Source organism: Australozyma saopauloensis, chromosome 1, assembly GCF_035610405.1.
Source record: "Australozyma saopauloensis chromosome 1, complete sequence".
Lineage (NCBI taxonomy): Eukaryota > Fungi > Ascomycota > Pichiomycetes > Serinales > Metschnikowiaceae > Australozyma > Australozyma saopauloensis.
The window spans coordinates 749,479-773,251 of NC_086131.1; the positions used below are offsets into that span (position 1 = coordinate 749,479).

The following is a 23,773-nucleotide window of genomic DNA, read 5'->3' on the forward strand; positions in this document are numbered from 1 at the left end:
TGGTAATTTGCAGCCACATCGGTAGGCGCACCTGATCCAAGTCACGAGACTTGTAATCTGAGACGCATCGGGTCCTCCGCGTCTGTACTATAGGCATGGTTCACCAGCCTTCAATACATAAGTAAATCGCCGAGCAGCCTCTATTTTGCGCGTATTCTTGTAAAATTGGTGGAATCACCACCATTGTATTTAATTTCCACAAGCAATCTTCCCATAATTCTTGCACACACCATGTCCTATCCCAAATCATTCAAAGGATCGAATAGCGCTCGATTTGTCAAGAACAAATCTTCAAAAGTCACCACCACCAAATTCAAACTAGATCGAGATGATGTAGATGTCACGAAACTTAACCCAATGCTGAACGATGTTCTGAAACGAGAATTGGTCGAAAAAATCGACCATTTGGACTCTCTCATGGGATTCGACAGGTTCGACCAGGGAGAGTCAGACGGCGCAAAACCTAGAAAAGGATGGTTGGTTAATATGCATGCGACAACAATTCATTCTGCAGATTATGCGGGTGGCTACTCCGGTGTTGACTTTTATTTCTTGGACGAAGAGGGAGGATCCTTCAAGTCGACCCTACAGTACGACCCATACTTTTTCCTACTAGTTGTACCTGGTAAAGAGGCAGAGGTTGAAGAGTCATTAAAGAAATTGCTAGAAGAGTTCAATGCCAAGTCTGTCTCGCGCGAGGTGAAGGATGATTTGGCTCAGCCCAATCACTTGATAGGTCTAAAGCGGCCTCTCATCAAGTTGGTATTCCACAATGTGTCTGACCTATTAGGCGCGAAGCGTTTTCTCGCTCCAATTGTCAAGGAAAACCAATCAAAGAGAGATACACGTGATGTCTTCCAGGTCCTTAGTATCAACAACGTAAATAGTGTGGATCATCGCAAAACAAGAGCCAACGAAGTCACTGTCGACCCAACATCTTACATCGATGATATCAGAGAACATGACGTGCCATACCATGTTCGAGTTTCCATTGATAAAAATATTAGAATCGGCAAGTGGTATGATGTGTATGCCCATCATGGTGTCATTGACATTCAAGAAGACACCGCTAAGATAGCGTTCGCCGACCCTGTCGTTTTAGCTTTTGATATAGAGACGACAAAAGCTCCGCTCAAATTCCCAGATGCCAAAATTGATCAGGTGATGATGATTTCTTACATGATTGATGGCGAGGGTTACTTAATCACAAATCGAGAAATCATATCGGAAGATATTGAGGATTTCGAATACACACCAAAGCCAGAATTTCATGGTGAATTCACTATTTTCAATGAGCCTGATGAAAAGCATGTTCTCTTACGCTTCTTCGAACATATTCGTGATGTGAGGCCCACAGTCATCGCAACATTTAACGGTGACTTTTTCGATTGGCCATTCGTCGAAAACAGATCAAACTTTCACGGCATTGACATGTTCGAGGAAATTGGTTTTGCTAAGGACAATGACAATGAATACAAATCTAAATACTGTGTTCATATGGACTGTTTTAGGTGGGTGCAGAGAGATTCCTATTTACCTCAAGGATCTCAAGGTTTAAAAGCTGTGACCACTGCAAAATTGGGATATAATCCAATTGAGTTGGACCCTGAATTGATGACGCCATATGCTTATGAAAAGCCACAAATTCTTTCTGAGTACTCGGTCTCTGATGCAGTTGCAACTTATTACTTGTACTTTAAGTACGTTCACCCCTTCATCTTTTCTTTAGGTACCATTATTCCTCTTAATCCCGATGAAGTTCTACGGAAGGGAACCGGAACTTTGTGCGAGATGTTATTGATGGTGCAAGCATACGAGAAAGAGATCCTTCTCCCGAACAAATATACCGATCCCATCGAAAGATTTTTTGAAGGCCATCTACTTGAGTCAGAAACGTATGTTGGAGGGCATGTGGAGTCACTTGAATCTGGAGTGTTTAGAAGTGATATTCCAAATGAATTCAAAATCCAACCTGCTGCAATAGATGAGCTCATAACTGATCTCAAATCCTCTATCGAGTTTTGCATTGAAGTTGAGCATAATCAAAAAGTTGAAGAGGTCACTAACTTTGACGAAGTTTACAATGACATCAAAGCAAAACTTGAGAACCTTCGAGAGAAACCAAATCGAACAGAAACGCCACTCATTTATCACGTGGATGTAGCTTCCATGTATCCCAACATTATGACTTCTAATCGTCTTCAGCCTGACTCCATGAAAACAGAGGAAGATTGTGCTGCTTGCGACTTCAGTAGACCTGGAAAGAACTGTGACAGAAGATTAGAATGGGATTGGAGGGGAGAGTTCTCTCCCGCCAAAGCCAATGATTATGGCTTGGTTAAGCGGACACTACAAAACGAATTTTTCCCGGGCGCAAAGCCATGGCTTCCAAGAAGAACCTTCGACGAGCTTCCTTATCCTGAGCAAGCTGCTTTGATTAGAAAGCGATTAGGAGAATATTCCAGAAAAGCCTACAAAAAGAAGAAGATTACCAAAACAGTCACACGAGAGGCCATTGTCTGTCAAAGAGAAAACCCCTTCTATGTTAACACGGTTAGAAATTTCAGAGATCGTCGTTATGAGTTTAAAAATTTAGCTAAAGTGTGGAAAGGAAAAGTTGGAAAATGTAAGGATACAATTTCCAAAGATGAAGCGAATAAGATGGTTGTCTTGTACGACTCCTTGCAACTTGCTCACAAAGTCATTTTGAACTCTTTCTATGGATATGTCATGAGAAAGGGATCCAGATGGTACTCAATGGAAATGGCAGGTATCACATGTCTTACAGGTTCTAAGATTATTCAAATGGCACGCTCATTGGTGGAACGAATCGGGAGACCTCTTGAATTAGATACGGATGGTATCTGGTGTATCTTGCCAAAATCATTCCCCGAAAACTACAAACTCAAATGCAAAAACGGAAAAACGGTGTTTTTAGAGTACCCATGCTCCATGCTTAATTTTTTGGTCCATCAAAAGTTCACTAATCACCAATACCAAGATCTAGTTGATCCTGCGAGATTAAAATACAAAACTCATTCGGAAAATTCGATTTTCTTTGAAGTGGACGGTCCATATCGAGCTATGATTTTGCCTACTTCTAAGGAAGAGGGCAAAGGTCTTAAAAAGAGATATGCTGTATTCAATATGGATGGTTCATTGGCAGAGCTTAAAGGTTTTGAAATCAAAAGAAGAGGAGAGCTCAATTTGATCAAAAATTTCCAGTCGGATATTTTTAAGCTCTTCTTGGAAGGTGAGACACTAAGCACATGTTACGAAGCTGTTGCAACTGTGGCTAACAATTGGTTGGATGTCTTGGACACAAAAGGTGGAACACTTGAGGATGAAGACTTAATTGAACTTATTTGTGAGAATAAGAGCATGAGCAAGCCTTTGACTGAGTACGAGGGTCAAAAATCGACTTCTATCACTACTGCAAAGAGGTTGGGTGAATTTTTAGGAGCCGAGATGATCAAAGACGCTGGTTTGGCTTGTAAGTATATCATTAGCGCAAAGCCACTTGATAGCCCTGTGACAGAGCGGGCAATCCCTGTGGCAATTTTTTCATCGGATAAAAAAGAATACTTTCTCAAACGGTGGTTGAAAGACCCATCATTGAGTGAGTTTGATCCACGTTCGGTAATTGACTGGAATTACTACCATGAGCGTCTTGCATCGGTCGTGCAGAAAATTATTACAATCCCTGCCGCTTACCAGAGTGTTCAAAATCCAGTACCAAGAGTTCCCCATCCTGACTGGTTGAGACAAAAAATTGCGGTTCAAGAAGACAAATTTCAACAGAAATCCATCACTAATTTTTTCTCAGCAAGTTCTAAAAAAGAAGTTCAAACAAAAGCAATTAAGGATATCGAGGATTTTGCTGACTTCGACGAAGCAAATTTACTTAAGTCTAAAGTTGGAAAGGTGACAAGCAAGAAGAGAAAGTTGCGGGAGGCTCAAAGAGCACGTGCACTTGAAGATGAACGCAACGAAGCTATTTTGTCAGGTCCCTGCCCATCTATGATGGAGGACTATGTTGGCTTCTTGACTTACCAAAAGGCGAAGTGGCTGCTGCAATCACAAAATAGAGAAAGGAGAAAAAAACTCTTCGGAGATAATACTGATACTAGCAGCAGATCGTCTGTCAGCAACATGTTTCGCCGTCATGCCGAGACGGTTGCAGGAACAGATTGGGAAATTTTAGAATACAAACCTGATCCGATGAAAGCCGGTGCTTTAAGAGTATTGGTCTCTATTTCTGGAAAAATCCATTCTCTTCTTTTCCACATTCCTAAACAGATTTTTGCAACCTTCAAGAACGACATTTCTTTAAAGAAGCACATAATGAATTGTGAAGTTGAAAAATCAAAGGCCACTTTGCCCAACGGACATGACAGCACCAATTTATACAAGTTGACAATGTCTGAAAGTGTATTCAACGAAGAGATCAGCAAAGTGGACAGTATATTACATCATACCAACATTTTGGGATTGTACGAATCGCAAGTTACAGCAATCGATCGCGCTATCATCAGCTTGGGAAATGCTGTAAGATTCGATGATACCCGCATCGGTGCACTTGGAAAATGCTTAAAGAATGGTTTTACGAAGAAAGACTTGATGAAAATCGAGAATAAGCCTTACTTAAAGAGGTTTAACATGGATATCCTTTATTTGTTGCACATCGTTACGAACAGTTATGAATTCTATGCTGTGTTCAATACATGGGACAACACTGCTGAGTTGTATATCTTGAAACCCTCAAGCAGCGCTCAAGAGCTTCCTACCAATACTGAGAAAATATATCAAGAGATCCATAGAGCTCGTGAGGAAAAGCTCTCGAGGTTACTGAACATCATCGATTACCAGAGCGAAGTCAAGTTCGACACCAAGTATTTTAACAATGCGACCAACTTGCATAAAAAGCTTAATTCTGTTTTCCGGAAAATTCATGAGAGCCGCAACAACAAAGCTTTATTCGTTGTACAATCGCCATTCTGCCACAAAATTTTGCCTATCCTAGAGAATGCCAAAGATTTTCCAACAATCCGTATGAGTGTGGGTGAGGTTGCTTTGCCTGCTGTTGGATGGCAATCTCTCATTTCTGAACGAATTATTAAGCATTACTTTCAACTAGCCTCCTGGATCAAGAACTTGATTGAGCTCTCGAACCAATCAAAAATTCCTCTTTGCAATTTGCAAGTCGAGAATATGGATTATTTAATTGATGTTCAATATGCCAGAGTCTTGTCTGAAAACAACGTCGTATTGTGGTGGTCCCCACAACCTTATCCTGATCATGGTGGGTTCGAATCTGATAGACTTGACAATGTGTCTAGTCTAGACTTTGTCACTATCAACAATCCTGAAATTTACGAGACTGCTTGTTTGGAGATTGAAATAGGTACGTTGACGATTAACACACTTTTAACTAGTTCTTTGATCAATGAAGCCGAGGGTGCAGACTTGGCTGATGACCCGCTTAACAATTCTGATGGTGCCTCAACATTAGCTGCGGATGCATTTTCGCCCGTTTCGCTTTCTCATTTACGATCATTGGTGAAAGGCTGGTGGGATCTTGCGGTAAATGACAATGTTTTTGCTGATTCTATGATGGGACACATGGTCTCTTGGATCCAAAACAAGGACTCCTACTTGTACGATTTCAATTTGCATCGTCATATTCATAATTTTACCTGCAAAACCCTCTTGCAATTAGTTGGTGAATTCAAGAGAATGAATGCAAATATTGTTTTTGCAAACCGACAAAAAGTCATCATACAAACCTCGAAAATCTCCGTTGAGAATTCGTATGCTTTCGGTAACTATGTGGTGAATACCACTAGATCAAAGCCTTTGTTCAACTATTTGGATTTGAGAGTGATACGCTATTGGGATATTCTCATGTGGATGGACCAGTACAATTACGCTGGTCGTAGTTGCACTGAAATCTCGGACGAGGATGTTGATAATTTAGTTCCAGTCAGTCATTGGGACATAAAGAATTATCTTCCAATTATGTTTCAAAATGAGTTGGAGGATTGGCTAGTTGTCTTCCTTGACTCCTTATCTACTCATAAGACTGAAAAGGTCATGAATGGAACACAGTTTGGAACTCAGCGGGTAACCCAATTGGCACATGTTTTGAATGGGCAAAAGAATGGTGGAGATGCTGATGATGATGATGAAATTGTAGGTGAGATCATGACAAGCTTCAGGAAGCCTCTTCAACAGCGTATCAAAAAGTTGCAACGTCGTCAAAATGAGTCAATTCTTAACCCCGACATGAAAGCTGAATATGAGTTCCCAAGATTAGCAGGCTCTCATTTAAGTATGAGAAATCCAGTCTTAGAATTGGTGAAATTCATGTGCGCCGTCTTTTCGTTGTCAGCTAAAAGAAGCATAGAGGTGCGAATGATTCGCCATGATCTCTTGAATGAGCTTAATGTTCGTGAGTTCAGTGAAGAGTCAATTTTCCGTAATCCAAGTGCTTCTTTAGTTGTTGGTTCCGTTATTTGTGGGTACTGCAGTTGCATTCGGGACATTGACCTCTGTCGGGACCTGGAGGATGCAATCTGGACATGCACCAATTGTCACAAGGGCTATAATAAAGCCTCTTTGGAAGAAGAAGTAATTGGTCAACTACACCGGACCATTTTTGAGTATCAGGCTCAAGACCTTAAGTGTGCCAAATGTCACGCTGTCCGCAATAATAATATGAGCGAGTATTGTAGATGCTCCGGCCGTTGGGAAGAAACAATTCCATACTCCTCAGTTGCCCAAAAATTCGTCACCTTGAAGAATGTTGCACAGACCTACGGCATGAAGATGCTATTAGATCTTTTGGACGAAGTGGCATAATAGAACTAAATTAGATCCATACGAAAAATTGTTAATAGATATCGCGCATTGTTTGCTCTCAGTGTATCATTTTGATGGGGTTCTCGTGCTTTTTTTTCCCTATTCATTTCCTCCTCTGTGTGGCATTCTCTACATATTTACATCTAAGCGCGTACCAGTATTCTGGCTACATATGGTCAAACCAAACCCAGTGAGATTCAGGGAAACGGAATACAGTTTACTCAGCTCCTTCATTGCCAATGACTCGCATATTCTGGTTCCGCACGTAATCGTCCAGGGCTACAAGTCTGTGGGTAAGACATTTGTTGTGAAATCCTTTCTAGATGACATTGGAATCAACAAGACAATAGTAAACTGCGATGAGTTTCTCACTCAAAAGCTTCTTCTACAAAAATGCCTACATCGCATCAAGCAAGACAGTGGAATTGATCTTGACAAATACCAGCAGAGATTCATGTACAAGGGCTTGGAGGCATCTAGAGAATCAGTATTGTGCGAAACATTCTCGCAGTTTCTTATGACTCTTGAACAATTCATAGACGAAACCAATTATAGAGAGCCACATGTGCTAGTTCTTGACAGGTTCGATCAATGTCTTGATCAGACTAATGAATTGTTTCGGGCTTTCCTTAAGCTCAGAGAGTATTCAAGCATCACAAACATAATCGTAATTTATATTACGTCACATGAAGACCCCAAAGAAATTGCACCCTTTGTAATTCCTCATGTTCATTTTCCTCCCTACACACAAGAAAGTTTGGTCGAAATTCTAGCTGATTCCCGCCCAAAGGAAGTGACAGAAGGACTAATAGATGTGAGCGCATGGCAAAGTTTTTCCAAACTTGTCGTTGATTCTTTATTTCACTATACTGGCACAGATCTTTCACTTATTAAGGATATTTGCAGTAAGTCTTGGCCCAAATTTAGTGCCCAATGCATCGAGAGTGGACAAGGTAACACAGGTTTTTTGAAAGCATTGCGATCACTAAGAGATGAAATTTTTCAGGATGACATCATCACCAATAGTAGTGTCGTTACTTTTGGCGGGCTGGTGGACGAAAAAGGGTCCAACTCTTCTTTGGGTGATCTCCCATATCATTCAAAATTTATTCTCATTGCATCATACTTGGCTTCATACACGGATGTGAAGCTGGATATTCAGCTATTTTCCCGTGTGAAGACCGCTAAGAAAAGACCTAGAAAGAAAACCAATAGTTCAAGAGCAGATGCACATTTCATGTCAGCGGCATATTTCGACCTAGAGCGATTAAAAGCGATCCTTTCTGTCATATACAGAAACGAATCTTTGAGTTTATCACGGAACAATGAGGAGTTTCTCAATCTTTATCATGATCTTTCTGAAAAAGACTTGGCCAAAAAAGAGGCTGAGTTCACATATTTTACTCCGAACAAATCTGTCGATGTAAATACTCAAATAGCGACATTGCTGTCACTTGGAATGATAGATAGAACGTATTCCCTGGACGCCTTGTCCTCAAGAATTCGGTGGAAGTGCAATGTCAGCTGGGATATCATTAGTAGTCTAGCTGAGGATATTCGGTTTCCACTCCATAATTACATGATAGATAATTGAAAAGACTAAATCGCTTACCTATTGAGTCATGCATTAAATAATTACTATTTTAAGATTCGTCCGCAAAATCCAATTCCGAGATATGTAAAAAGGCATCCTCGCCACATTTGCGAGCTTCTGCCTTATTCTCGAAATAATTGTCAACCCAGTATCTCATTTCGTATGTTGTATATGGCCCGTTGATATCTTGTTCACCGATCCAGCGGAATTCCCAAATCTTCGGGTCATTATCGTCATCCTCAGCCTCACTGTGGTCAGCCTGGTGCTCTTGTGAGATCTCTGCCTCATCAGCGGACCTTTTGGTACCCCTTGTTTCATGTTCTCTTCCGGATAACTGCTTGAAAGCTCTCATGAGCTGCTCGCGGCTCACTTCATATATCTGCGATGTGTTGTAGGAGTTGAGCAATGTCTCGCATATATCCGTGAGCTCAAAAACCTGGGATTTGCGTTTCTTTTCGTTCTCTATGCTGTCATTAGTACGTTTGCTTCGCTTGGATTTGGCAGGGCGTAGCCTACTCAACGCCTCATAAGGGGTTTCAGATGGCTCAAGCAAATCAATGAGTGCGCCGATAAGTACATCTTTCGATCGTAGTTGCTTGGTATCTGCTTTTTTGCGATCCTGGAGCTCTTGTGCTATCTTTGCCTTTGCTATATCACTCTTTTCGAGCCCTTCCATCCAGAATTCTTCATCATCATCTCTTGTTGCTTTGGCATAGGTAGATCCGTCGTTGAATTCTCCATCTTCAACCTCCTTTCTCAAACTGAATGCCTCTAATTCGATTTCATCTTTAGCTCCCGAATTTTCATTATCACCATCACCCAGAGTGGGTTGGTTTTCGAGTTCAAATTTATCGAGATCAAAAGCATCTGTCTCTTCATCATCTAAATTCTCGATCTTTTTTTGAGTTTCGTCATCACTGGCAAACATATCGTCTTCATCTTCTTCACTTATCGCATCCTTAGGTGCTTCCTTCAGCTCAACAGCTTTTGAGGAACTCTCTGAATCATCGGAGAGATTGGCTTCGGAATCTGACTCGTAGCCATATCCTACTACTTGCTTCCTTGCTAGACCATTTTCCGTATCAGTGACGTCTTCAGAGTCAGACATTCAGTCTTTCTTCTACTATAATGTGTCTGCACCAGAGCTATGCAGTAAAGCTTACTAGAACAACCATGACAGATATAAATTTGGATACTGCACTCGAATTTGAGAATGAGCTATATTCACAGGGCTATGAAGAAGGTAAAGAAGCTGCCAACAATGAGCAGTTCTTAGAAGGTAAGATCTATGGCCTACAAACGGGGTTTCAACGCTTCTTGATCGTTGGCTACATGGATGGGCTTCTACAAGAATGGAGGAAAGACGGGCATAGTAAAAACATTGAATCGCATCTCAATCAATTGCAAAAACTACTTGATAAAATTTCTAATGGTAACAGCGATCAGTCTGTGGCTGACTATGAAAGGGCTTTGAGCGCTGCTCGGAACAAGGTTAGAGTCATTGCCTCGATTACTAAGACCACCGACAAAATAGCCGGTTTAGATAAAATGGTTCAGGAAGTTGGCGGCACGTTGGCCGTGTCTAGCAATCCAGACGACATGTGGTAATCAACACGCTATTTAAAAAGCGAAATCAAACTGAGGCAATTTCTGGGGTGTCTCTAAATTGTATGTGAGAATTCCCCCTAACGGGTGATCGTTCACTCCGATCACGAGCTTCTCGTCGTGACCATCCATTGCGCAAGTATTGAGTCCAATGCATTTTCCAATGAAATCTATTGATTGGACATTGAGGTGCTTCGTAACAAGACCAGATCTCAATTCTTCGACTGGTACTACTCCGACATGATCAAGTGTTTCGGCCCATACCACATAGCTACCGCTCTGGCTGAACTTACAGTTTCTCACTGGCCCTCCCAAAGCTGAGCTGTTGATATCATAGATTGGAGACCCTAATGCACTGTTCCAGCAGTACACGCTGTCTCCGGTCTTTCGATTATCCCAAAGTCTCATGGTACCGTCTTGATTGCCTGAAATCAAAAGGTTGTCGTCTGCCTGGCTCCAGTCACAACAGAAACTGTAGTCTTTATGTCCTGACAATACAAGTGATGAATCGAGCGAATTTCGTGGTTGAAATCTGTAGTCCACGATGAACGCATCTACATTATCACCCACTATCACTGCGACATTTGAGTTTTTCGGGTTAACAGACAAGGCATTAACTGCAAATGGAGTGTTAGCCTTGAAAACTACCTTTGTCTTCTCAAGGTCCATCACTCTTGTTGTAAGATCATTAGATGCAATGAATAAATGGCTGCTATCACCGTTGAATGCTAGACAGTTAGTGATCCCATCTGAAGACTTTGTAAGCAGACGCTCAGCGATCAAGATATGTTCGTCCGGGTTTTCTATATTATGTATCAATAAGCCTCCTTCGAACGTCCCGCTGGCCAAATGCTTTTTGGAACATGTAGAAGAAGAAATTCTACTGTTGGAGCTCATCTTGAGCGAGCGAGAGTCTTGAATGCAATCAACCTTCATTGTCCGCCTAGAGGTTTCTGTCGGATCAGGCATGAGCCGGCATAGTTTAAAAAAACTATGATGGCCCCCGAAACTGTCCATTGGGTTAACTTGATTTAGTTGATCATCATGAAGGCACATGGAAGGGTAGAAGATGCCATTTTCCAATCTCTCGCCACATACAACAAGTGAGCGGAGCTGGAAATGAGTTATATGGTTTTTCAATTTGCTGTAAAAGTTCTCGAACGTAAAGAACTGGTTTCTGGAATAGCTAAGTGCCTTATCTAGGCTCTGTAATGATAGTTAGTACTGACACCATTGAACACAAGTTTCTCTGTACTTACAGTTAAAGCTGCATGTCGCGAGCTGGGTATATTTCGGAACCAAGCGGGCAGTCCAACTCGGAATCTTTCGAGGCAAAACTTTTGCTTGAGGCCCGCAGGTAGTAGGAGTCCCTGGATGGTTGTGCTATCCTTAAGATCCTTGAACGAAAACGGTAGATTTTTCTCTCTGTGCTCGAAAGAATTGAGAATTGTCAATATTTCTGTCTTAGATAACAGAGATTGTGGGTCATAGAGAAGGTTGTATAGAAATGTAAGCGAATGGGACTGACTGAGTTCATACTCATGTAGTGTGTTCTGGGTTTCTACTTGAGTTGGAGGCGACAAATGACTCGGAAGGAAATGTTCATTTAGGTGATTATCGTTTTCTGTGCGTATCAGCGAAACGGGGCCAACTTGCATCGTTTCGTTTAGGATGTTCTAATCTATTGCGTGCGATTGGGAAGATGATGAGACACACTGATAAGTGATACGGGGCATCACAACCATAACACAAATTCTGAGCACTAGTACAAGCTCTTCTCAGAATTTGTGAACGAATTTGATGTAAAAAGAATTGTTTCTATATTGTAGAATAATACTATACGCTCTGTAGGATGTAGTGGCAAAAGGGACTTGAGGCCTACAAAGTACACTGTTGCACGAAAGCGAAAGTTTATATTGTTTCTCAGAGAAGGAGGGTGAAACCTTTTTCTCTAAGCATCTCTATGTTCCGATTCCAGGTGGTGTCTATGTTGTCCTTATTCAGTGCTACTCTGGAAGGTTCAATGATTGAACCACCTGTGATGAGATACGATCCTGAATCATCCTCACCCAAAGACTGGTCCATTGCAGCTCTTAGAGTAGCAAGAGAGCCTTCCTCTGACGAAACGCCGATGAAATATCCCGCCACGTTGCGAGCGGTATGAAAGATGCTGCCCAAGAAAGGCAATTTGTCCCACCAACTATACAACTCTGTCTCGCCAATTACACCCGGATGTATCGAAAAGGCAAGAATTCCGGGATAGTTCGCTGCGAATTTCTTCATAAACTGAATTGCGGCACATTTTGCATTTCCGTACCGAATCCAGGTGTAGAGCATCAGAGGGAAGTGATTGATATGATCGCTAGGATCAAAATATCTATAGGCAGCATTGTGTCCGACAGAAGAAAGAGTTAATACTCTAGGCACCGCATCCGATTTGGCAGCTTTGAGAGCTGGGAGTAAATTCAATGTGAATAGGAATGGCGCCACTAAATTGACCTGATATTGTATCTCATACCCATCTTTTGTAATTTCAAATGGAATACCCATCACTCCAGCATTGTTAATTAGAACATGTAATCGTCTCTCTTTGCTTAAAAATGCTGTAGCACATCGTTCCACTGATTCAAGATCACAACAGTCGAAATGAATATATTCCATGCTACCAAGGTGACGAGTCTTCTTCTGAAATGAGTCATAGGAGCTGGTTCTCCTTCTTGCCTCGTCTTCAATGTCTTTAATGGCCTTTTTCACTCTACTTTCATTTCTTCCAACTACATATACCGCATACCCATGCAAATAGAGATGGAGAACGGTATACCATCCGATACCTGAATTTCCGCCGGAAACGATAGCAACACGGTGTGTTTCTTTTGGATCGAAATACTCGGCGGTTTCTGGATTGTAAAATCCGGCTGCTTGGGTCATACTTTGTGCACACGATCCGAGTCTTATCAGGTCAGATATGGGGTAGAGAGTGTATGGTGAAAGATTCACTTGAGAGAGGCATAACAGCGTGCTACGCGGAACAAATTCAGAAAAACTGAGACAATTTGACTTGCTTTAGAAACATAAACAAACTCTCTGTAAATTTATTCGAAATGTATTTTAGTTGTGTCTATTAAATCCTTTGAAGTTATTGCTTATCTTCATCTCTTAGACTGGAGATATGCCTCACTCTCTAAATTGGCAATAAGCTCTTCCAAAATCTCTTCTGTCTCTCGTGGACTCGAAATCCACACAGTGCATGCACTCAATCTTGCCTTAAAGTCATTGGCCCCTACTGATGCGAATTGGTCACCAATGTGGAGACTCTCACTATGTGATATCAATTTTTTGTCCTTTCTTGTACTTGTACTGTAAAGATATTGCTGCAATGCAGCCACTCCAAGTGACTTGTCACCAATGTCGACCCACACATCTGCCCCTCCATTAAAGGCACACGCACGAATGTCGTGGTCCTCCATTTGACCAGATGGCTCTGGTAACTCCTCGTTCGTCTTATGGAATAAATGAATTCCCTGCGATTTTTGCAGAAAAAGTACCTCGTTCAATCTTGCCAGGACAGACAAAACCATTTCTTCCAAAATTTCACGTGAAATTTTGTAACCCTCGACTGGGATGATTCCAAGAGATCTCTCCTTTCTAATAATCTTTGTTTTTGCATCATCATCAAGTCTGAATTTCTTCTGGAGGTGTACAATGTGTTCGTGGCAAACATCCATGGTTTCAAGTATCTTGCTTTGATCCCAGCTCCTCATGAGAGGGAGATACCATTCATCACCATCGATGAAACGGAGGCCTCCAATTTTGCTGTCGTAGCGGAACAAATAATTGGATTCTCCTCCCATAATTAAGAAATTGTTCTTTTGTCTGTCACTGAGAGCTGTGCTTGTTTTGAGCTGCTCAATGAGTCCATTCAAGCGGCTCTGATAAGAAAGAGCACCTTGGTGGCCAGGATATCCTGCGGCGGTGACAACAGCTACATACAAATCGTTTGCCAACAATCTAACTAAGCAGCTGACAAGTGGAGAATCCAGGGAGAGATTTTTTCCATCCTCATAAAGGGTAACATCTCCATCGAAAGTCATGAGGCGCACTTTCGATCCGCTGGTGTTGTTGGTAAGTGCAAGTACCTGAGCCGTGTTCAAGATCGAGCGTATATCATTGAAAGAGGGACTGACGAGATTACGTCTCGAAATCAGACGCTTTTTATCCTCAATCAAGAACGCTTCCCGCAATGGGAGTTTGGTAAAAAACTTACCCACGGTGGGGACCAATTGTCTCAACCGGCTGCGAGCAACATGGTGTGGATCCTTATGAACCTCGTCCAACAAAATTGTGTCCTCAATAAGCTTTTCTACATCTTCAAACACTTCCAAATATCTTGTTTGGAGTGTCTTTTCAACTCGTTTCTCCACAATCTCCAATTTACTCTCGTCTATATCGTGGCCCGCCAATTGCCGGTCATACTTCTCAATGTCACCGTGAAGCACGAAAGGCACAGCAAGGAGTCCTTTGATCCATTCAATGAGTTCGTCTCTTTTGTGAGTTTTGAGTGCATATTCCACTCTGTATCTAGATGTCATTTTAACTGTAAGCAATATAGGTTGATACTAGGTTTGTGAGTAACTTAAATAGCTCGAACCTGTGTATACGAAAACCGTGGGGTAAGATCCATGTTGGAAATTAGGAACGGGAGTTAGAGGACCATAATCTAAACAAGAGTTAAAAACGCCAAGAATTGAAATTTTGATTTAATTTCAGTGCTGAGTTCAAATTAAGAACAACATTTAAGTCATTTCCTTTTCAAATTTTATTCCTGAATAAATTCTATGATATACTATATTACAAACCGGTTTGAGCTCTTCTTCTGTCACGCTCCTCAGTGATAGACAACTTGATACCCTTACCCTTTGGCAAGGAGACGTATGGCTTACCAGCCTCGGTACCGATGACGAAAACGTTAGAAAGTCTGGTGACGAAAGAGTTGTCCAATTGATCCTTGATGTGGACCAAGTCGAAACCACCCTCGTGCTTCTCTCTGTGGGTGATAACACCAATTCTACCCATGTTCTTACCACCAGTGACCATGACCAATTTACCGGTGTCGAACTTGATGAAGTCGGTGATCTTACCAGTAGCCAAGTCGATCTTGACAGTGTCGTTAGCCTTGATCAATGGGTCTGGGTATCTGATAGTTCTACCGTCGTGGGTGACAACGTATGGAATACCTCTCTTACCCAAGGCGATCTTCTTGACTTTACCCAACTTGTAGGAAGCCTCCTCAGCGGTGATTCTGTGGACAGTGAATCTACCCTTGACGTCGTAAACCAATCTGAAGTTCTCGTTGGTAGCCTCCAAGGTGATGACATCCATGAAACCAGCTGGGAAGGTAGAGTCAGTTCTGACCTTACCGTCGACCTTGACGTGCTCTTGCATCAAGATAGCCTTGACCTCTCTGCCGTTCAAAGCGTACTTCAATCTGTTTCTCAAGAAAACGATCAAAGGCAAGGACTCTCTCAACTTGTGAGGACCAGCAGATGGTCTTGGAGCGTAGGTACCGGACAATTTGTCCAACATCCAGTGGGATGGTGCTGCCAATCTCTTAAGGTGCTTCTTTCTGGAATTGTTAGTCAAGGTTCTCTACAATCTACAAGGATAAACATCATCGGATGCAAAGCACCGATCACTATCCGTCAGAAGGTCAGACAGCAGTCTGGCAAAATACCGTCAACCAATGGGACCAACATAGAGATGATTCAATCGGTCAACGCTAATTGCCTAACAGTCACAACGGGCGTCGATTGAAGCAACAAAACTGCTAAACATTCGTGCCCAACAACAATACCACGACACTATGAGTTTCGTGGTATTGAGCGCTGTGTATCTGATCTCCCTCAAAAAGACAGATGATCAATGATCTACATCCGATTATCAAGACAAGGCTCCCATCCGGGCCACTTTGAAAAATTCATAGTGGCTGGAAACCGACTTATCACCATAAAGGTGTGCAGTATTGAGAAGTTATTCGCTTAAAGCAAATGTCTTGTGAGTCTATCCTTGCTGAAAGGTAGTTTTCACATACGGGCCTCTTGCCATTTTTGATAATCGAGTGTGATGAGGAAGTGAAAATTCTGACCATAACCCAAGCTTTATAGTTACCGCGTGTGTAGTACACGCCCTTTCCTCACGTGACTTCTCTTAGGGCTTGACCTTTTCAGATAGATGGCCATACATAGAATGAATAATTGTTGAATTTATTTTCAAAAGACATTATTGTAATTGCTGATTCTCTGTTGCTCCGTGAAAGCCTCATGTAGATTCTGGTATCTCTGAGTACATGACTTAAAGCGATGAACAGGATTACATTCATGAATTAAACATAGGAAAAGTAAAGCCGACGATGTTGTGAATTTTATGGTATTTATTGGTATGCAAATATGGATCATATAGTGTTTCGAAATATCAGCCAGCTGACTGTCACAAACATCCTGACAAGAAAGACTTCTCAAAAGACTGTGACCTTTGGCTCCTCGTACTTGTGAGTGTTGAGGGCAGAACCGCCACGCCCCGTGGGCATATTGGTTCCCATATCTTTGTGGTCCTCACTCTTGTTCAAGCCGCTCTCAAGAGCCAATCTCTCAATGCGCAGTTTTTTGGCAACCTTCTCAACCTCGGCGCCAGTCATTACCTTAATCCAGTCAACTTGCAAGGAGAAAGGGCCATACTGCTTGTCTAACAAGCCAACACCGACAGTCTTAACCTCTGCCTTGTTGAGCTCGTTTCCATCTTGGATGACACCCCAATTGGTCATGACAAAGTCATTGAGAGGAATCACAGCTGTTTCCCACTCTCCAGGGTGGTGCAAGAACAATCTATGCTGGAATAAGTCGGTCACAAGAGGTGTGTTGGCCTGAATGTTGACCAAATACTTCCGGCGATCTCCCTTCACACGCATGACCAACAGGCTGTACTGCGACCAGTCCCAATACGAGTCTCCCAGGAACCAGGATTCCTTTTGGTCCGTGGTGCGGAACATAGCGTATCCCGAACGGGTAATTTCTGGGTTTTCTTTTGGTAAGTCCAAATTCAAGTACCCATGAAAGTGGCCGGCACCTGTGTGTGGGTCCAAGTCGAAATGGACTGTGGAGTAGCCACCCATTTCTTTGTCACATCTGGTCATGACTTTGGACAAAGATTCTTGAGGGTTCTTACGAAAGTTGAGCACCGTCAGCACGGGTTTGGTTTGCTCTACCAGCTTGGCAAAGATACGGCCAAATACAGAGCTTGCTCCAAGATTCCGCAATGACATGGTTTATGTTATGATAGTGTTTCAGAATAGAGAAGTGACTAGATGCTGATGAAGAATACAGTAGAGAACTGCGTCACGTGGAAGACCAATTGAATTGAATATGAGAAGTGTGTGTCTTACCAACTACAGGAATGTAACTTGATCAACTTAGATTTCAAGTCAATTGCTGAAGAGCTAATAGTTCTGGAGAAAAAAAAAATTCGAACTAAGGTGGTTGGGAAATTAAGTGCCCTTATATATGTGGGGAGTTGTGTCTTGAAGTCGATCACCTGTATGTAACTGAAATTTGTAGTGGGTGTGCATCCCGGAGTTGCTGGGCAGACGTGCAACATAACGGGCCCCACCCAAAGAAGATAGGAACTGAGGTCCAAGGCAGAAGAAAGGGGGTCCAGAAACACCATATTCGATGATCATCCGCTTCAATTACTCATTTCTTTGGCTCAACTGTGCGGAGAATCATTCAATTGGCTACTAGGCAAATTATTTAGTGCATTAGTAATACCGCTAGCCGAACCTAGCCCAGGTACAACGTAATCAACTTTTCAATTAGCAGGATGGATTCTCAGTCTAGGGATAGAGGCTCTTCAGGTCTACTATGCATCATTGCAGAAGGGTTCCCCACAATGTATTCCTAATTGATAGGTGTGGGTGGTGCATAGATCCCACATTATGCCTGCATATCCTACTCCGATGCAAGTCCGAACGGATTGGTGAATCGGAGTGGAGCGGAGTTGTATGTATGTGATAAGAATTTCCAAGACATGGGTGGAATTGGTCCTTCAATGGCCGGGATTGAGTCATTTGCTCCGAGTTGCCCCATATTTATGCGGTGGTCTTTGATTCCGGGCATTGTGCGGTGTCTTCAATTCTACATAATTTTACTGTGTGGAATTTCAAAAGTTAATTTTGCACGCTGATTGCTTAGTGCAAGTGAGGAGAAGGATGGGGAGTACTATCGATAAGATACGCTCCCCCCTTTACCTGCCAAAGCGATCAGCCTTTCTTCAGAGTTCTTTCCTCCATACAATACCCCTTGCATCTAAAGGTCATTGGATACTAGGTGGGGAGTCCAAAATGAGGTAAGAGGAGAAGAATTTACACAGTCCACAGTTGTAACTACCAGTGCAATTGTGAGACAACGCTTGGAATCCTAAGATTGGTGTTTGATATCCTTTATTGTGTGCGGCTTGTCAAAAGTAAATAGCACGATAATATGTTAAACTTGATTTAGCCTCGAGTAATACTTTTACAGTTACTATATGAAAGCTATAAGTAGACTTAATAATTTATTCTCTAATCATAATAATTTGAATCTATTGAATTGGCCAGTAACCTGGGAAAAGGAAGTGCATCTTCTCCAACAATTCCTTTTTCACACCATGTGGACTTGTGCTAACTGAATATTTCATCGAGCCTTCCAAATCAGAGCCCAATCCCAGCTTTCCAGTGCGCAAGTCCTCGGAAACAACCTCGATAAGCTTGCTTGCAACTTTGAGGGCATTGGAGGAGTTAGCCTTCAAATTTCCAACCACCGTCTCAACAGTAACTGGCTCCTCACTCTCGTTCCACGAGTCGTAGTCGGTAGACATACAGATCATCTGATAAGCAATCTCAGCCTCTCTGGCCAATTTGGCTTCTGGCAAAACAGACATGTTAATAACAGATCCACCCCAACTGCGGTACATCTTGGACTCGGCTCTGGTACTGAATTGTGGACCCTCCATGCAAATAACGGTCAAGTCCTCACCATTGGAAGTGTGTTGCTTCGTGTGCAAAATTGGCTCGACATCGGTATCATGAGCCTCTAAGAAACCCTTTGTGGGGATAGAGTCTGCAATGATTTTGTTGAGCTTCAAGTCGAAGGGCTCGCCAAACATGGCATGGGCAACGAAACCTTTCTCAAAGAAAGTGGAAGGTCTGATGCCCTTGGTTCTGTCGATGATTTGCGTAGGAACAACGAAGTCACGAGGACGAATCTCTTGTTGCAAAGAGCCCACTGCAGAGAATGCAATGATAGCCTTCACACCAACCTTCTTCAAAGCAGCGATGTTGGCTCTCAGGGGAACATCGGTTGGGAGCAAGTCATGGTGGGGGCCATGACGGGCCAAGAAAGCCACTGCTTCACCACTTTGTGTCTCTGCAATGGTAATTGGAGCAGATGGAAATCCCCATGGAGTTGATACTGTGAGACGTGCAACGGGCTTGAGATTTGGCAATTCGTAGAGACCTGTGCCTCCAATGACAGCCAAATGGACAGGCTTGCTGAAGGTGTGAGGCAACGATGCCAAGTCGGTTTTTTCGTGGGACATAGCTTGGGTGTATAACTTAATTGATGGACTAGAATGCAACGGGCACACTATGGCACTGTGGCTACCCACGTTTCGGTACGGACCGATGCGGCTGAATAATCATGATTGCCACAGAATTTATTCACTTTGTTGAAAATATTTTTTTTAAATGGATTCATATTATTTTCACGCTTTTTTCAATCTTCTTTTTGCGGATGCCTTTGAAGGATACCTTTGGGATTGTAGTGACTCCCGATTCGCTGGTGTATTAGTCATATCTAAGGAAACAAGCTAGTTTTAAGTTGAGAGCTCTCTCCAATTAGAAGAATAGATGCCATTTGCTCATGATACTAATTATCTTTTTCAATCTCTTTGATCCAAAAGGACCTGTGGGAAATGAAAAAAGGATTGTTTGTGGACTTCACCCAGATGAATTTAAAATTTGCTAAAACTTTCAGTTATAATAGATATTCTAGAAGATTTTTTAAGATACTATAGTACTCCTTTTATAGCGAGGCTTACTACAATTTGTCTTGTATTGACCATTCCTCATGAAATCATGGAACAACAATCAGTCACTCGTATTCGGGGCAACAATTAGATCAGAAAACTACGAAATTTGTAAAAGCGCGGCAACGTCCCGACTGTGCTTTTTTAGTAAATTAAGGAGATAAAGTATTCCATGCCCGGCGCGATTTAACTCAAAGAACAAGGAATAATAGTTCAACGTATAGTCAAGACATTGTATATCAACACCTCCAATCATAATTGATGCAGAGCGAAATAGAAACGAGACAGGATTCGATTAAAGATTAAAGAATATTTTCTTGAACACTTGTACTCACGACTCCTCCTTGAAAATTGTATTCAGACATGATCTAGTGTAGCTCTCCGAAAACATGCAATATGAGAGAATTAAATGAAAGCAATTCTATACAGTCAGAGATTAAACAAACACATAAAAATGTTAGCTAGAATTTGCAGCTTTATCACTATAAATCCTCTGTGACTATACATCACGTGACAGCCAGTATCATTCCTACTAAATGAGGCGGCACTCCCCTTCACAACGTAATCATACTCAAATGAGATCTTTCATTACCCCCACCAGACGAGCCCTCGCATTTCCTATATCCCCGAGGATCTCTCATAATTTGGTGAGATTTAACTCGTCAAAGAAATCAGATAATGTTCCATCAGATGCTTCATCTCCCACAAAACTTCCAATACCAGACAAGCTGAATGCCTCTGTCGATGTCCAAAAGGCCAAAAGTGCAGGCGAGCCAGAGAGAAAAGATACCACGAATAACAGCCTGGACAAATATCTTTCGTTCGATGAGCTTCCAAAGGTACCACAGGCAGAAGTTGATAGAGTTGTTTCCATTAACCAACTATATTCCTACCAACCACGCAACATTTTTGATCCGGAAGAAGAGTCAAAGCCAGAAACTTTTGCATACAACTTTTCCATGCTACCGAGTGATGTCAACTACCCCAGACGATACTCAGCCGTAGATGTCTGGCACGAAGTAAACGGACAATCTCCTGATCACACAATCAAAGTTCACCCTCTCAAAAGATCTATCACCGGCAAATTCGAAAGAAGCACTCTATTGAATGAAGTAAGCGATTTTTATCTCTGGGATATGTTTCCTCAAGAAGATTCCTTTGGTGCTGCACCATTTGATGGCGACAAAACCATCGACAGCGTCAAAAATTATGAGAAAAAACACAACGATCTTTTGAAAAAGAAGTTTGATGAAGAAATGGCCAAATCCAAGGAGCTCGAGAATTTCCGAAATGAAATCAATGCTGCCAAGTCATTCGTCAAGAAAAAGTACTCTACAGACGAAGATACAACAGTCGGTCAACCTCGCGGAAGAAAGAAGTTTGACAGAGAGCTATACAAAAAGTACTTGAAGCTAGTGCAGGGCTCGAGGGATAAGAACTAGTGACCCTCGGCTGAAGGATCCGCTTGAACGTATATACGAATATTAATGGGGTAGGATTTAATTGAATATAATTTGAATGAAATTTAAGATCAAGGCATTAAGAATGAGAGTCTACTCAATGATTTTTAACTCGACATCTCCGTAGCCAAATTTGTCCTTGTTACATTCGTAGATTCTTCTTAACTCATCAACGTACAATCGGTGGTAATGGTCAAGAATGTCTTGTGGAATTTGTCTTCTCACATGAGTCTTCGATCTGTTCAATTTGAGTAAAGAAGTAAATGAAGACAGTCTAGGCTTAGTAACCGGAGAAGGCTCTGCCTGATCTTGAAGTAGCCCAGAAGGTACATATATTGGTCTTCCGGTGACAATGTTAATAGGTGTTCGGTATGGGATAAAGCCGAAATCGTAGAAAAAAATGCCCCTGGCACTGAAGAAAGGAAGAGTGAAATGGAAAGTCTTTTTCATCCATTGCTGGAACTTGTATCCGAAAGATCCAGGCTGTGGTTTTGAGAGTTTATAGATGTCTGCTTCACCGAAGGCAAAAACTGGCACTAACGAAACGTTCCCCAACTCAATTGCAAGTTTAACAAACCCTTTCCTTTTTTGCAAAACCAAACGGATTTGCTTGGTGTAAGTAGGGTCGTTTACATCGTCCGGCTCTTGTACTTCATTGTATCCCATGCTGATTCGGCGGTGGTTGCCAACCACATCATTCAACAAGGATTCCTGCGCGCCTCCAACCACAAGACATACGGAGTTGTCTCCATTGTTGATGATGGATTTTATATTCTTGGCGCTTGCACTTGTAAGGCCCATACTTAAAAGGTAGTCTCTGAAGAAAGGGACAGTGAATTGAGTGGTAAGTGTCAAAGGGAAAATGTATCCAACACCGGGGAAGAGTCTCTCACCCTTGGATGGGTCGTGAAATAATGGCTTCAAAAATTTCATAAATGGCTTGAAAGGTTCGTTGCGCACGATATTTGTTGCGAAAAGCCCCATGACACCCATTGAGATGACACCATGAGGGTGGTAACCAAAAATGTAACGCGGTCCGACCGAAAGTTTACGCAACTTGTGTGTCGTGCTTTTCTTGCTATCATCCTCGGTTTCCAGCGATTCTGATACTGAAGACAGATCCATATCATTGAGCCTTTTCTGAAGACCAAAGAACTTAAAAATCTTATCAATTGGGGTGCGCGAATTCTCCGATACCAAATCCTCTTCGTCACTAGGAGTTGTTTCGACTTGAACGTACTCAGTGGTAAATGTAGGTTCCAAGTCACAGGTCTTGTGAACAGTGATAGGGAAGTAGTTCACAAACCACTCCCATAGGACCAAATTACGCATCCAATCTCTGACTCTGTAGACAACTTTGCCGTTCGTCGGTGTGTGAAGATCAAACCCATAGAACCAGATGAAATACGGCACCACTATGAACAACCAGGCCACCCAACCGAGGTAAAGCACAAAGAAAAACAATGCAAAAAATGAAGGGATGGAAACTGTGTGCCAGGTAACAGCAAGCGTTTGCAAGCGCCTCTTCAATGGTGTATTTAAGGGTGCTACATTTATCGGTGGCCATAAACGTGCCTTAGTAGCCTTGCCCTTCTTTCTCGCGCCATTATTCAACTCAAGTCCTCCATCCAGATCCTCTGCTTCTGTGTCTTTGATCACAGAGCCGGTTTTGGATCGAGTCTTTTGAGCTGTCTTCTCAGCAGCTCGAGCATTGTTTCTGTTGCGGACACCTCTCAGTGAAGCGCCTGCTTTCGATCCCGTTGACATTTGAGATTAGAATCGCTTCTCCCAAACAGTAAGAGAGCCACAAAATTGAAATTGAGTAATGGGCGTCGATCCAGGCGACAAAGAAGTGAGCGGGGTTCGTTAATCAGTAAGCAAGGTGTCAAAGAATATCTTGTAGGGAGCTCCCTCAAAATCGATTATGGAATATATTGAAAAGCGGAAAACTCCTGCTTTCTTTTAGAGTAAACCCAGCTAAAAGCAACAGGCAATGGAGAGATTGATACAAGAATTATTATTCTCTTACATATTGCACCTAAACCCCATATTTCCTGTTCAGATGCAGTACCTTTGACCTTGTGAAAACACCACTTAATCGCTGCGTTCGAAAGTCTCACCAAAATACTGGCCAAATTGA

General features: G+C 42.2%; 12 protein-coding genes across 12 annotated transcripts; 4 read left to right on the top strand and 8 right to left on the bottom strand.

Moving 5' to 3' along the window:
- Positions 1–231: 231 nt before the first annotated feature.
- PUMCH_000347 (uncharacterized protein) lies at positions 232–6,861 on the top strand (the record flags this gene model as incomplete). The annotated part of the gene is made up of 1 exon (XM_063019439.1): positions 232–6,861. One exon carries the CDS (start codon positions 232–234, stop codon positions 6,859–6,861), a length of 6,630 nt encoding a protein of 2,209 aa, XP_062875509.1.
- A 172-nt stretch (positions 6,862–7,033) lies between these two features.
- PUMCH_000348 (uncharacterized protein) lies at positions 7,034–8,455 on the top strand (the record flags this gene model as incomplete). Its single annotated transcript, XM_063019440.1, has 1 exon — positions 7,034–8,455. One exon carries the CDS (start codon positions 7,034–7,036, stop codon positions 8,453–8,455), a length of 1,422 nt encoding a protein of 473 aa, XP_062875510.1.
- Positions 8,456–8,504: 49 nt separating this feature from the next.
- Positions 8,505–9,563, bottom strand: PUMCH_000349 (uncharacterized protein; the record flags this gene model as incomplete). Its single annotated transcript, XM_063019441.1, has 1 exon — positions 8,505–9,563. One exon carries the CDS (start codon positions 9,561–9,563, stop codon positions 8,505–8,507), a length of 1,059 nt encoding a protein of 352 aa, XP_062875511.1.
- A 20-nt stretch (positions 9,564–9,583) lies between these two features.
- PUMCH_000350 (uncharacterized protein) lies at positions 9,584–10,063 on the top strand (the record flags this gene model as incomplete). The annotated part of the gene is made up of 1 exon (XM_063019442.1): positions 9,584–10,063. The coding sequence occupies one exon, from the start codon at positions 9,584–9,586 to the stop codon at positions 10,061–10,063; it is 480 nt and encodes a 159-aa protein (XP_062875512.1).
- A 12-nt stretch (positions 10,064–10,075) lies between these two features.
- On the bottom strand, positions 10,076–11,116 carry PUMCH_000351 (uncharacterized protein; the record flags this gene model as incomplete). The annotated part of the gene is made up of 1 exon (XM_063019443.1): positions 10,076–11,116. One exon carries the CDS (start codon positions 11,114–11,116, stop codon positions 10,076–10,078), a length of 1,041 nt encoding a protein of 346 aa, XP_062875513.1.
- An 867-nt stretch (positions 11,117–11,983) lies between these two features.
- On the bottom strand, positions 11,984–12,988 carry PUMCH_000352 (uncharacterized protein; the record flags this gene model as incomplete). The annotated part of the gene is made up of 1 exon (XM_063019444.1): positions 11,984–12,988. The coding sequence occupies one exon, from the start codon at positions 12,986–12,988 to the stop codon at positions 11,984–11,986; it is 1,005 nt and encodes a 334-aa protein (XP_062875514.1).
- A 221-nt stretch (positions 12,989–13,209) lies between these two features.
- On the bottom strand, positions 13,210–14,649 carry PUMCH_000353 (uncharacterized protein; the record flags this gene model as incomplete). Its single annotated transcript, XM_063019445.1, has 1 exon — positions 13,210–14,649. The coding sequence occupies one exon, from the start codon at positions 14,647–14,649 to the stop codon at positions 13,210–13,212; it is 1,440 nt and encodes a 479-aa protein (XP_062875515.1).
- Positions 14,650–14,908: 259 nt separating this feature from the next.
- On the bottom strand, positions 14,909–15,643 carry PUMCH_000354 (uncharacterized protein; the record flags this gene model as incomplete). The annotated part of the gene is made up of 1 exon (XM_063019446.1): positions 14,909–15,643. The coding sequence occupies one exon, from the start codon at positions 15,641–15,643 to the stop codon at positions 14,909–14,911; it is 735 nt and encodes a 244-aa protein (XP_062875516.1).
- Positions 15,644–16,571: 928 nt separating this feature from the next.
- Positions 16,572–17,375, bottom strand: PUMCH_000355 (uncharacterized protein; the record flags this gene model as incomplete). Its single annotated transcript, XM_063019447.1, has 1 exon — positions 16,572–17,375. The coding sequence occupies one exon, from the start codon at positions 17,373–17,375 to the stop codon at positions 16,572–16,574; it is 804 nt and encodes a 267-aa protein (XP_062875517.1).
- Positions 17,376–18,688: 1,313 nt separating this feature from the next.
- Positions 18,689–19,684, bottom strand: PUMCH_000356 (uncharacterized protein; the record flags this gene model as incomplete). Its single annotated transcript, XM_063019448.1, has 1 exon — positions 18,689–19,684. One exon carries the CDS (start codon positions 19,682–19,684, stop codon positions 18,689–18,691), a length of 996 nt encoding a protein of 331 aa, XP_062875518.1.
- A 1,025-nt stretch (positions 19,685–20,709) lies between these two features.
- PUMCH_000357 (uncharacterized protein) lies at positions 20,710–21,615 on the top strand (the record flags this gene model as incomplete). Its single annotated transcript, XM_063019449.1, has 1 exon — positions 20,710–21,615. The coding sequence occupies one exon, from the start codon at positions 20,710–20,712 to the stop codon at positions 21,613–21,615; it is 906 nt and encodes a 301-aa protein (XP_062875519.1).
- Positions 21,616–21,726: 111 nt separating this feature from the next.
- On the bottom strand, positions 21,727–23,400 carry PUMCH_000358 (uncharacterized protein; the record flags this gene model as incomplete). Its single annotated transcript, XM_063019450.1, has 1 exon — positions 21,727–23,400. The coding sequence occupies one exon, from the start codon at positions 23,398–23,400 to the stop codon at positions 21,727–21,729; it is 1,674 nt and encodes a 557-aa protein (XP_062875520.1).
- Between the last annotated feature and the right edge of the window lie 373 nt (positions 23,401–23,773).